The sequence below is a fragment of the Lytechinus pictus genome, chromosome 15, assembly GCF_037042905.1.
Source record: "Lytechinus pictus isolate F3 Inbred chromosome 15, Lp3.0, whole genome shotgun sequence".
NCBI classification, from domain to species: Eukaryota; Metazoa; Echinodermata; class Echinoidea; order Temnopleuroida; family Toxopneustidae; genus Lytechinus; species Lytechinus pictus.
Window position 1 is genome coordinate 4,398,999 of NC_087259.1, and position 14,073 is coordinate 4,413,071.

The 14,073-nt window shown below is 35.5% G+C and overlaps 1 protein-coding gene across 1 annotated transcript; it reads right to left on the reverse strand.

Annotated features, from left to right (window-relative positions):
• Positions 1-427: 427 nt before the first annotated feature.
• Positions 428-13,671, reverse strand: LOC135156870 (BTB/POZ domain-containing protein KCTD19-like). Its single transcript, XM_064110634.1, has 2 exons — positions 12,479-13,671; positions 428-4,209 (listed from the first exon to the last, which is right to left on the reverse strand). The coding sequence occupies exons 1-2, from the start codon at positions 13,443-13,445 to the stop codon at positions 3,185-3,187; spliced, it is 1,992 nt and encodes a 663-aa protein (XP_063966704.1). The 5' UTR covers positions 13,446-13,671; the 3' UTR covers positions 428-3,184.
• Positions 13,672-14,073: the final 402 nt, after the last annotated feature.

The following is a 14,073-nucleotide window of genomic DNA, read 5'->3' on the forward strand; positions in this document are numbered from 1 at the left end:
TCAAAACAAGTTAATATAAACTCCTCAAAAAAAGTTTAGAAATCTAACTTTGATCGATAATCCCTCATCGGTTTTAGTAAATATCAATGTGTAATTAATATCAATGAATAGGTCATTTAATTTTCTTTTAAATGATACCCTTCATGATATGATTATGGTTCACATGAAGGTGCAGTGCCTTGAAATGTGGGGCAAGGTCAAAATTCAAAAGTTGCGAAATGACATAATATTGAAAGTCACTGTTCTTTTTTCCGTGGTGAAGAGTGAGTTTCTCAGCGGTTTCTTTGAATTGTTTTTATGCTCCTTAACATCAACATTAACATGGAATCAAACACACCTCTGCACAAGCAAACACATAACAAACAAACGAACCATCACTACATAAACCACAATGAAAAATTAAAAAAATGAAGAAACAGGGGCTTGATTTGAATGGATTTCATCTCTATTGACACAGACAAAAGAATCATGTTCCGTATAGACCCTTCATGACTATTTGTGCTCGTTTTGCAGCTTTTCAATTCAAACATCATCCAACACTTTTGAATCTTGCTCGTTTTATGATGCCATGATCATAACAAGCATGGTATCATTTTTAAAGAGAATTAAATGATCTTTTGAATGGTGTCAAATATGTATTGTGTAAAATTTGGAGTTCGGAGAAAATAATGGCCAGACTTTGATTTCCAAACTTTTTTGAGGGGTTTATATCTAATTAAATTATCGTAAAGATTACGAAGAAAATATGATTGAACGTAGAATGCAATTTGTTAAGTTGTACGCTGCATTGTAATAATGGAGGCCTAAATAGGATTTTACTAGACATACCAATCCAGTTAGAATAAAGAATATAAAAGTATTATAGTTTTTTATTTCATTTGATTTAACTCACATTCTAAAATATACATAGTAGTCGTCTTGAATATATATATATATATAATGATAACCAAATTAGCAATTACTATAAGACAAAGAAGTGCAATAATGTGAAATATGAGTAACCCATTAAAAAGCACAGTATATATTAACAAAACATAAGTATCCAGTAAAATAATAGATAAAAATAATTCGTACGCAATGAAGAGAAATGATTCAAAGCCACATCAAATACAAATATTATGGTTATGATAGTCGCTCGAGCGGAGCGTTAACATACACATGGGATTGTAGAAGATACTTTTGTAGTAATAAGTATATATTGAGGGCGACTGAATGTGTCTATTCGAAATCATGAAAAGGTGGTACGTCCTATGCACGTAAAAGCTCTGAGGGCGAGAATAGTATAAATAATATGAATGTCAGTATATATGGTTGTGATAATTGAATTTAACAATGTATATTTTTTAATGTAGGCTTATTCAAATGTTTTGAATGGATTTTTATGTTTCTTTTTCCCCCTCAAGGAATATTTTGCTAAAACATGAAAAATTAACATTTTTTCAAACATTTACGACTTAACATCATACATAACAATGTATGCGGAATGTAATATTGTATAAATGTTATGTTGTTTGTCCCTCCACTTTTTAATATTCTGTTAATGTTCCGTACTTTGTTTATCCTTTTGTTTTTGTACCAAGTAAGTCTATGAATTGTATTATTCATTGTTCTTTGAATCACTTTGTGCAATTTTGATGTAATTTTTTATTGAATTGTGGAAATAAAATGAATTGAATTGAATTGAATTATGTAAATGTTTTAAATAACTTTAGATAACTATAGCTATACGGTAGGTCTACCATTTATTCTGATATGACCAAAGCATCTCATATACATTTCTTTTGTAAATAATAGGTACCTTTAAAAGTATTTGTAGAATGCGGCTCTATTATCAAATCGATTTCTCTTCACATATGAAAACTTCCTGATTGGGAATACCCAGTCTAAAGTTCGACATAACCTAGCCTTAGTCCAACGCGCCTAAATTTATAAGCAAATAAATAATTGAAGATGTATACCCATTACTATATATTTGGTATTTTTATTGTGAACAGCAACATCAACGTTTTGAAAATATTCTCTTTACTGCCTTTATCAGTTAATCACTGACTATAGTTTAAAAACTAATCCATTTTCTTTATGAAAAAAATATTGTAAAAATGTGATGTTGTGAGAACAACGAGCGTGAGAGAAATATGTCGTTTCCTAATAAGCTCTAGATCAACTTTTCGCAAATGACATATCGTTTCTTCAATTAGATATTCAATTAATTATTTTTCAAAAGAAGATATTATATAAGTTTGCCTGGTATACCAATTTGCGATATTCAACTCTGGTAAATTCAATATTAAACTCTAATAACGTCATAACTGCATAAACCAAATAGCACAAGTTGAAGATTTCGTTAATTTACTAATTGGAAAAGCAAATTCTATTAAATTGTCCGATTTGAACTAAATACTGTAATTTGAAATTATGCGAATTACTAATCATTACTGAACACGTTGATATTACTCTTTCAATGAGCAAACAATAATTATAATCATGCTTATCTCAGTGATTTAAAAAGCACTTACGACCAATGGCCGACCTCCATTTGCTCTTGCGCAAATCGCATTAACAAAACGACTTATTAAAAAACAAACACGCTTCCATTGGTCCGTATTCTAAACTTCAGTCTAACTCTTTGCTTAACTCATGGGAAGCCAAGAAATTCAAAAAAATGTGTTCATTTCGTATATTTCTTACTTGCCATTTAGTTTCCCTTTGCTTTCAAGATGAAGAAGAATATATCAGTTGTCATTTCCAGACGGTCATGAATGATCGAGTGTTAAATGATTTAATAAATTGAACATGTACTAGTAGAGATTTGTGCCACGATTGGCCATCCATAGTTAAACCACAGTTTAATTTAAGTTAAACCACAGTTTAATTTAAGTTAAACCACAGTTTAATTTAAGTTAAACCACAGTTTAATTTAAGTTAAACCACAGTTTAATTCAGAGTACGGGGGGGGGGATGCAATGCTAACTATTTTTCATATTCTTATTACAGTGGTAACATAAAAAAATTACATGACTAATATATCTTTTACGACGCTTTTCATTCTTTCCTTTTCACTTCGTATTTTCTCTTTTTTCTTCAATTTTCCATTACTTGGAGGTGAATGTTTATGGTTAGACGATTTGAGCCAATTAGTAAATGAAAGCCCAAAGTCACCCAAATAAAATCATAATCATCACTTTCAGTTATAACCATACATAGATTTATATATGACATTTAATCTGATGCAAGTGGGACTAATTATATAAGTTTTAATTTCTGCTCTCTCATCCGCTTTGAAATAGGCCATCACATCATATAAGCTAGCAGGCAGTTTGCTGTTAATGTAATCCATGTTCACCACTCCTGCATCGATGTTTCCTACGATTCTGGTCCTCTTCAGAAATAGTCTATCCCTTAACATGCTGACAGTACTAGAAGAGCAAGTGGCATCCATTCGCTCTGGACGTAGGATGTAGGCAAAACATGGGGTATTTAGATTGTAGTAGAAGTGCAATCGAGTAGGTCCCTGATCCCTCAAATTATTGGGTGGTGCATTCCTTATTAAATCACAATGATTGTCGAAACCATTTAACTTAAAAGGATTACGTATTCTTTCATTGTTTGAATCCAAATATGAAAGTATATCCCGATCAATGACTGGGTCAAGAATACCACCATGAGTCAGATAGCTCAGGGCATGTTGGAGCAGTTCATTGTTTGAGATATCGCGCAGAAAATAGTTTCCCCGTTGATAACTTTCAACGGTACTTTCCTTACTCAGCATCCAGGTAAAGTATGTATTCCTTTCTCTCATTAAGATTTCTCGTGTCGTGTGGAATACCTTTTTACCAGCACACTCTAATTCCACGGCCTCCGTTCCACCAACTTCCATTAGTCGTTTAATTGAAAAATACAGTGACTCAAGTTGGAAAAAGTCTGCCTGGCGGTTAAGGACCCCGTACTCTTTGAAACCCTCTGGTAGTACTAGTTCATTGTATCTCATGAAGTTGAGGACATGACGGAATACCTTACCGTCTTGGTCAATGAGATAATTCCCCTGGTCGTCTCTAGCCGAAGAAATGGAGCCACCCAGTAAACCAGAAAAGAAGCTTTCTGGTTTAGCTAACAGTGTGGTACGGGATGTCTTGAAGATCTTTCCGCCGACGTTTAAACCAACATAATTATCTTGTCCTTCATCCATGTTTGTTGCTGAGCAGCGTGTGTCTTAGCACTCTTTTAATGTCAAGCTATGGCAGTATTACTATAGGCTTCCTGTAAATTAGTGTGCACCAAGAACATCACAACAAGATCACCATATCACCTGAAGCACTGGCAGCACCACACAGTACAACCCTATACAGGAAAGTATTTTTGGGGAGAGTACTTCTTTGGGGTTCTAGGTTCTACAGAGAAAAGTTGTATTCGTACGAATAGTGGAATTGAACGCTTCACAATGTGTGTCCTAGCTCACTACTGAGCATAGCAAAATGAAGTCAACTGGACTGAAATCGTTACAATATATTTGAAAAAAAAATCACTGAAGCGTAAGAGCAAACATTTTTTTTGGAAAAAAGTTATTGTTGAAATTCCATGGGTATTCCCAATGGGAATTCCCCTTCTGAGATCCCTGTTTCCGAGGGAGAGGCGAAGCAGCACTGTCTAAGGAGTGGCTTCATTGTTAATTATATTTGAAATATTTCTGAAAAAATAATGCATCTATTATTCATATTTTCTACTAGTATTTATATTTTAACTTAAAAAAAAAAATTCCATGGATTGTTTTTACTAACTGTTTTTGGGATGGGAAGGCGGGGGGGGGGGTGTAAGGTTCACCTCTAAATACTCTAGATCCACACGTTATTATGGTAATCCTTACGATGATCTTTTTTTTCAAAAACAGTTGCAATTCAACGCACCCCGCCCCCAAAAAACAATCGAACCAATTTGATTTCAAGCAATGAAACACACGTATAGGAACTTGCGCCGAGTCGATTAGCGATTAATTTCGTTTTTAATCAACTCTTTCTGAAACGATCCCCAAACGTGGAGTCGCCATACGTGTAAAACAGTGCGCTCGATAAAAAAAAACTGTTACTGAACAGTTACAGAAAGATTTACAATCAAACGTAAGTCAAAAAATGACAAGCAACTTAATTTTCAATTATAATATTTCCGCTATAAGCCCCATTGGTGACTAAATTATTAGCACTGACTGTATCACTGAAATCCTGGATAGTCATTCTTGACATTGTCCTTTCTCGTTTTTTTGTATTCTGTCAGAGATATGACACTGCTCTGATTGTGACAAATCGGTATTCTGAATTAATTAAAATTGTCTTTTCCGTCATATCTCTCTAAGCTCCCGCCCATCTTTTCGGAAGCAAACCAACAAAAATCACCGTTTTCCCCGAGTATAGGAGCCCTTCTAACCAATAGGAAGGCCTGGTGGCACGTGAGGTGTATCCTCAATTGCAGTACTGTTTTGATTGGCTGAGAAGCACTGGTCACTATGGTAACTATTTGAGAATCAGACCTTGGTAAACGTGACAAGCTTCATGTTACTGATACACATGCCCCAAAATATTTTACAAATTTTAAATCATTTCGAACTCCCTTGGTACTATAGCGATACCCAAACTCAAACCCCAAAATCATTTAAAAAAATTATTTGAAACAAATTTATTTTTCTTTGGAAAAACCACTTAAAGAAAGTCCACACCCCCTCAATTATTTGAAACTAAATATAAAATTCTTTCCACTTAAGTTCTTATCCCGGTTTTCACGTTTTTATATATCTAAATACTCTACTCTATTCTCATCCGTTACAAAATATATTTTTTCATTGTATGTTTGTATCATATTCATTTGTTCTTTTAAATTGTCTCTTATCACCAGGGCCCTGTTGTAAATCTAAAGGGGTACCTTTTTGCAAAATATATAGATAAACAAGTTTAATTAAAATTAGTAAATATATAAATTGATAAATAAAAACGATAAATAAAAGGAGTACCCATAAGATTACAATTCTTGTAACAACTTTTTGCACTTTTGATGTTACCCCAGTTTTTTTATGATAGATGTCTTGTTCAACAATGAATGAGATAGAAATATAGTTGTTTAGTTGTTCGTAAGTTAGTCTGCAAAAAAAATTGTAAGTCATCCCTCACTTGACAAACACGTTTATGTCATTTGTTTAATGTCACAGACGTATAGATAGACGTACTGAAGCGTAAGAGCAAACATTTTTTTTTGTAAAAAAAGTTATTGTTGAAATTCCATGGGTATTCCCAATGGGAATTCCCCTTCTGAGATCCCTGTTTCCGAGAGGAGGGGCGAAGCAGCACTGTCAAAGGAGTGGCTTCATTGTTAATTATATTTGAAATATTTCTGAAAAAATAATGCATCTATTATTCATATTTCCTACTAGTATTTCTATATTTTAACTTAAAAAAAAACCATTCCATGGATTGTTTTTACTAACTTTTTTTTTTGGATGGGAAGGCGGGGGGGGGGGATGTAAGGTTCACCTCTAAATACTCTAGATCCACACGTTTTATGGTAATCATTATACGATGATAGCAAGCTTATGTTTTTTTTTAAAGAGTTGCAATTCACTGCGCCCCACCCCCCCCCCAAAAAAAAAATCGTACCAACTTGATTTCAAGCAATGAAACACACGTATAGGAACTTGCGCTGAGTCGATTAGCGATTAATTACGTTTATTTTAAACTCAACTCTTTCTTAAACGGTCCCCAAATGTGGTGTCGCCATACGTGTAAAATAGTGCGCTCGATAAAAAAAAATGTTACTGAACAGTTACAGAAAGATTTACAATCAAACGTAAGTCAAAAAATGACAAGCAACTTAATTTTCAACTATAATATTTCCGCTATAAGCCCCATTGGTGACTAAATTATTAGCACTGACTGTATCACTGAAATCCTGGGTAGTCATTCTTAAAATTGTCCTTTCTCGGTATTCTCTCTGAGATATGACACTGCTCTGATTGTGACAAATCGGTATTCTGAATTAATTAAAATTGTCTTTTCCGTCATATCTCTCTAAGCTCCCGCCCATCTTTTCGGAAGCAAACCAACAAAAATCACCGTTTTCCCCGAGTAGGAGCCCTTCTAACCAATAGGAAGGCCTGGTGGCACGTGAGGTGTATCCTCAATTGCAGTACTGTTTTGATTGGCAGAGAAGCACTGGTCACTATGGTAACTATTTGAGAATCAGACCTTGGTAAACGTGACAAGCTTCATGTTACTGATACACATGCCCCAAAATATTTTACAAATTTTAAATCATTTCGAACTCCCTTGGTACTATAGCGATACCCAAACTCAAACCCCAAAATCATTAAAAAAATCATTTGAAATAAATTTATTTTTCTTTGGAAAAACCCCTTAAAGAAGGCAGTTTATAATCACTCGCGTCGCGTTCTGGTTCGTAATCACTCGCGTTTTGAATTTTTGGCGATTTTTTTTATTTCGGTGCGATTTTTTTTTAAACGGTGTCTTCAATGGGACAGACATGCAGGGAAATTTGAGTTTCGTTTTAAGCCGGCAATTAAGTGCCTTAAAATAAAATGTACTCGACTACTGTTCTAAGTACCAAGAATAGATAACAAGCTTGATCCGCCCCAGACAGCTGGCAGCAGTCTGTTTCGAGGAGTTTTTTTCAAACATTTTTAATTTTTTTTTATTTCTCTGTATTTGGTGAGTGGAGCCAACGGAGTTCAGCGGAACAACCAACATAATAATTAATAGACACAAAGACCGAAGCTTTTGGTCAATATCAACGAACGTAGAGGGCAGCAACACACAAGCGTGTTGCTCTAAGGAAGGTCAACTCCGCTCGAATTTTGTGACCACTCTAAAAAATAAAAAAAAACTTATATCACACACACACACAATTATTTGTATAAAGGAACAATTTTGTTGGTCCCTCGGACTTCTTTGTAACCAGAGTGCACTTTACTCCCCCTCCTATTTCTCTTTCTTCTCAGTCTTCTTTTTATTCCCATTATTATGTCATCTTATTCTTCTCCCTGTTCTTCTACTTCTCAATTTCTTCCCTTTCTCCTTTTTGTTCATCTCCCTTCTCACTTCTTCCTTTTCTCTTCTCAGTCTTCCCCTTATTTTATTTTCTCTTTCTCTTCTTCTACATCCTCCCCTCAATTTTCTCTTTTTAGTTTCATTTTTACCCCCTTATGTCCTCCATCTTCGTTTTTTCTTCTTCTACTTCTCCTCCTCCTTCCTTCTTGCTTTTCTTCTTCAGCACTTTTTTCCTCCCTGATTTTTACGTTAGTGTAGAATAATTCACAAAGAAAGGGAGAAGCAAATAAATAGTGATATTATGAAATTGTAGCACCTCACTATGCTTTATAAAGAATACCACAGACTTCAGGAAAATCCTCCAAAGGCAAAGCTAAATCGAGAGTAGCCTTTCCTCCTTTTTCTTCTTTATTCCTTTTCTCCTTTCTTTCTCCTTTTTTCCTTGCTTCTTTCTTTCTGTCTGTCTTTTTTTTTCTTTCTCTTTTCTCCCTCTTTCCCTTCCTTTCTCCCCCCCTCTCTCTTTTTTTAGGGGGAGCCCCCCCCCCGCTTCCGCCGCCTATGGCTCTAAGATTTAAGATGTGGAATGTGATTATGTTAAAACAGTAGTCAAAATTTGCTTGTTATCTTAAAACAGTGGTCGAGAACGATTTATTTAAGGCACTTACCAGCTTAAAATAAAACGAAACTCGAATTTCAATATTATTTTATTTTTCCAGTACGTTTGTCCCATTGAAGACACCGTTAGAAAAAAAATCGCACCGAAAAAAAAAAAATCGCCAAAAATCAAAAAACGCGTGTGATTACCAACCCGACGCGAGTGATTACGAACGCGAGTGAATATAATAAGCCTTAAAGAAAGTCCACACCCCCTCAATTATTTGAAACTAAATATAAAATTCTTTCCACTTAAGTTCATATCCCGGTTTTCACGTTTTTATGTATCTAAATACTCTACTCTATTCTCATCCGTTACAAAATGTAATTTTTCATTGTATTTTTGTATCATATTCATTTGTTCTTTTAAATTGTCTCTTATCACCAGGGCCCTGTTGTAAATCTAAAGGGGTACCTTTTTGCAAAATATATAGATAAACATTTTTAATTAAAATTAGTAAATATATAAATTGATAAATAAAAACGATAAATAAAAGGAGTACCCATTAGATTACAATTCTTGTAACAACTTTTTGCACTTTTGATGTTACCCCAGTTTTTTTTTATGATAGATGTCTTTGTCAACAATGAATGAGATAGAAATATAGTTGTTTAGTTGTTCGTAAGTTAGTCTGCAAAAAAATTGTAAGTCATCCCTCACTTGGCAAACACGTTTATGTCATTTGTTTAATGTCACAGACGTATAGATAGACGTACTGAAGCGTAAGAGCAAACATTTTTTTTGTAAAAAAAGTTATTGTTGAAATTCCATGGGTATTCCCAATGGGAATTCCCCTTCTGAGATCCCTGTTTCCGAGAGGAGGGGCGAAGCAGCACTGTCTAAGGAGTGGCTTCATTGTTAATTATATTTGAAATATTTCTGAAAAAAATAATGCATCTATTATTCATATTTTCTACTAGTATTTATATTTTATCTTAAAAAAAAAATTCCATGGATTGTTTTTACCAACTGTTTTTGGGATGGGAAGGCGGGGGGGGGGGGGTGTAAGGTTCACCTCTAAATACTCTAGATCCACACGTTATTATGGTAAACAATCGAACCAACTTGATTTCAAGCAATGAAACACACGTATAGGAACTTGCGCTGAGTCGATTAGCGATTAATTTCGTTTTTAATCAACTCTTTCTGAAACGATCCCCAAACGTGGAGTCGCCATACGTGTAAAACAGTGCGCTCGATAAAAAAAAAACTGTTACTGAACAGTTACAGAAAGATTTACAATCAAACGTAAGTCAAAAAATGACAAGCAACTTAATTTTCAATTATAATATTTCCGCTATAAGCCCCATTGGTGACTAAATTATTAGCACTGACTGTATCACTGAAATCCTGGATAGTCATTCTTTACATTGTCCTTTCTCGTTTTTTTGTATTCTCTCAGAGATATGACACTGCTCTGATTGTGACAAATCGGTATTCTGAATTAATTAAAATTGTCTTTTCCGTCATATCTCTCTAAGCTCCCGCCCATCTTTTCGGAAGCAAACCAACAAAAATCACCGTTTTCCCCGAGTAGGAGCCCTTCTAACCAATAGGAAGGCCTGGTGGCACGTGAGGTGTATCCTCAATTGCAGTACTGTTTTGATTGGCTTAGAAGCACTGGTCACTATGGTAACTATTTGAGAATCAGACCTTGGTAAACGTGACAAGCTTCATGTTACTGATACACATGCCCCAAAATATTTTACAAATTTTAAATCATTTCGAACTCCCTTGGTACTATAGCGATACCCAAACTCAAACCCCAAAATCATAAAAAAAATAATTTGAAATATATTTATTTTTCTTTGGAAAAACCCCTTAAAGAAAGTCCACACCCCCTCAATTATTTGAAACTAAATATAAAATTCTTTCCACTTAAGTTCTTATCCCGGTTTTCACGTTTTATGTATCTAAATACTCTACTCTATTCTCATCCGTTACAAAATGTAATTTTTCATTGTATTTTTGTATCATATTCATTTGTTATTTTAAATCGTCTCCTTATCACCAGGGCCCTATTGTAAATCTAAAGGGGTACATTTTTTGCAAAATATATGAATAAACAAAAATTACTTAATATATAAATAAACAAGTGGAATGCCTCTGGCCGTCTCACCTGCATCACGCGATTCAATATAGCAGCAGTGCTGATTTTGAAAACTACTATAACTCGCACAAGATGTTCAGTGATACTTGGTTACTCGTATTTCCACGTTTTATGAATTAGACCAATACACTTATAGAGATATGATGGCAATTCAACAAATACCCCCAACGTGGCCAAAGTTCTTTGACCTTACATGACCTTTGACCTTGTTCATGTGACCTGAAACTCGCACAGGATGTTCAGTGATACTTGATTACTCTTATGTCCAAGTTTTATGAACTAGACCAACACACTTTCAAATTTATGGCTGTAATTCAACAAATACCCCAATTTGGCCAAAGTTCATTGACCCTAAATGACCTTTGACCTTGATCATGTGACCTGAAACTTGCACAGGATATTCAGTAATACTTGATTACTATTATGTCCAAGTTTCATGAATCAGATCCATAAACTTTCAAAGTTATGATGGTAATTCAACAGATACCCCCAATTCGGCCAAAGTTCATTGACCCTAAATGACCTTTGACCTTGGTCATGTGTCGTGAAACTCATGCAGGATGTTCAGTGATACTTGATTAACCTTATGTATAAGTTTCATGAACTAGGTCCATATATTTTCTAATTTATGATGACATTTCAAAAACTTAACCTTAGGTTAAGATTTTGATGTTGATTCCCCCAACATGGTCTAAGTTCATTGACCCTAAATGACCTTTGACCTTGGTCATGTGACATGAAACTCAGGCAGGATGTTCAGTAATACTTGATTAACCTTATGGCCAAGTTTCATGAACTAGGTCCATATACTTTCTAAGTTATGCTGTCATTTCAAAAACTTAACCTCAGGTTAAGATTTGGTGTTGACGCCGCCGCCGCCGTCGCCGTCGCCGCCGCCGCCGTCGCCGCCGCCGTCGGAAAAGCGGCGCCTATAGTCTCACTCTGCTATGCAGGTGAGACAATAAAAACGATAAATAAAAGGAGTACCCATGAGATTACATTTCTTGTAACAACTTTTTGCACTTTTGATGTTACCCCAGTTTCATTATGATAGATGTCTTTGCGAACAATGAATGAGATAGAAATATAGTTGTTTAGTTGTTCGTTAGTTAGTCTGCAAAAATTTGTAAGTCATCCTTCACTTGACAAACACGTTTATGTCATTTGTGAAATGTCACAGACGTATAGATGGAGGAGATGGTACGGAATAGCAAGTGATGCCCCAAATTCCGACGACCATGAAAACAAAAAAAAATTGAGAAAGACAGATAGAAAGATGAAATATGACATGACAACATATGTTTTTATAATTGCATGTCTAAATTCGATTTTAATTCTCACTGAATAAAACAGTTATTCATTCGCTTCGCTCGCTCGCCACTTTTGTTTTGGTGTTGTTCTTAAAGTTATTGCCAATTTACCAAGTAGTGACCCTTCAACAATTCTGCTTATTACTCTACTGAACAGTTGTATGTATATAACCCAAGTTTTCCATATGATTTGTTATAAATGAGAAATGAAAATCATATAGCCCTACATACATGAATGTATTATAAGCACATACATGTAGCTATATACGGTAACAGTCAGAATTCAAGTATGCCTGCACATTTTTGTTAATGTCTTAGAACTACTAATATCTTATCTTGCTTCAAAGGATAAACTTGTAACAATCAGCATTCAACTGTGTCTTTGAATAATCCCATATCTGTGTTCTGTGTCCAATGTACATCATTAGTTCTTCTTTGTTTGAAGGGTAACTGACGACACTCTTTCCGTACCCTGGTATGGTATGACTCTCACCGGTCGAGGTTCCCCCTTTGCTTCTCTCAAGGAAGAAAGAGACAGCGAATACCCGTCCACATGTACTATAAAAACTGTCAGGAGTCAGAGGCAAAAAGCACGTTTTCCCCACCAGGTCTTTGGTATTGGTATAGACGACGCAGAACCTGCTCTCAAGAAAGTAGTAAAGATCCATTGAAGGTTGAACTGTCCTCAGGGGATTTGATTGAAGGCGATGCAAGCTTTTGATGTGCTCTTTCAGGATTTTCAGATTGAAGAAGTTAGCCTCGATTCGGAGAACTTCAAGGCTGTGCTTGACGTCGTCTAGTAGTATCCAGCCGAGTCTTAGGTATTCCAGAACGTCGCGGAATTTTTCTCCGTCCCTGTCGATTATGTATGTCCCTGGTGCTTCTCTTTGAGTCTCCCCATCGAGCATTGCGGTGAAAAACGACTGAGGTTCCCTGTGTAAAGTTTCGCGAGTGGTCTGAAAAAATTTCCCACCTACACTCAATCTGATCACTTCCGAGGGCGAGTGAACATTATCCACATCTCTAATCAGAGCTTGTAACTCTCTCTTCATAGAGTCTAGCTGGAAGAAGTCCGCCTCATGTAGCAGAAGCTCTTGCTCGTTGTATCCATCTGGTAACACTAGCTTCTGCAGTCTTAAGTAATTAAGGACATGCCGAAAGAGTTCCCCGTCACGATCAATTATGTATCGTCCTTGGTCATCTTTGGCAGACGGTACGCGACCGTCAAGAAGTAAAGCGAAGAAACTGTTGGGGTCACGGGTAAGAGTTGTTTGGGAGGTTTGATAAACTTTCCCGCCAACATTCAAACCAACGTATGATTCCATCATATCTACTATTCATAGTAAGCGATATCCCACATTGACTTGAACATTATGTAGTCAGTTGCAGATTATCAAGAAATTCGACAGTCTTTCCTACTTGTATGTGTCCATTGGTATCATTAGTAAGAGTTTGTCTGATCAATAGAAGACTATTCCCGCCAAAATATATTCAAGTCATTACAAAAATATTGGAAAGTGATCGACAAAAGGACACAAATAATGATAATAATTGCCAAGGATATGAGAACAATATTTCGAGTATCGACTTAGCAGCCAGATTTGTCCAAAATATATCATAGCCCAGTAGCCAACAGTATACAGTAAACCATAATTTCGGGAACGTGTACCAAATCCATGGTTAACGGTATGCAGGACCCGGATGCAGGATCACAAAGTCCACCTTGCATTGTGACATCTATGACTAAAACGCTAGCGGTCTGCTCTAATATTAAATCTGCTCCAAATATTTGTTTTTACCTCATCATTAAACGACCAAAAATATGAACGTAAATAGATTTACGACCTTTGATCTCAGTCGCTTTTGGATTATTAACAAAGGAGCGATACCCGAATATTGAAATCGGAGATATTCTTCGTTAACCATGTTAACCGTATATGTGCCTGAAATATTGAG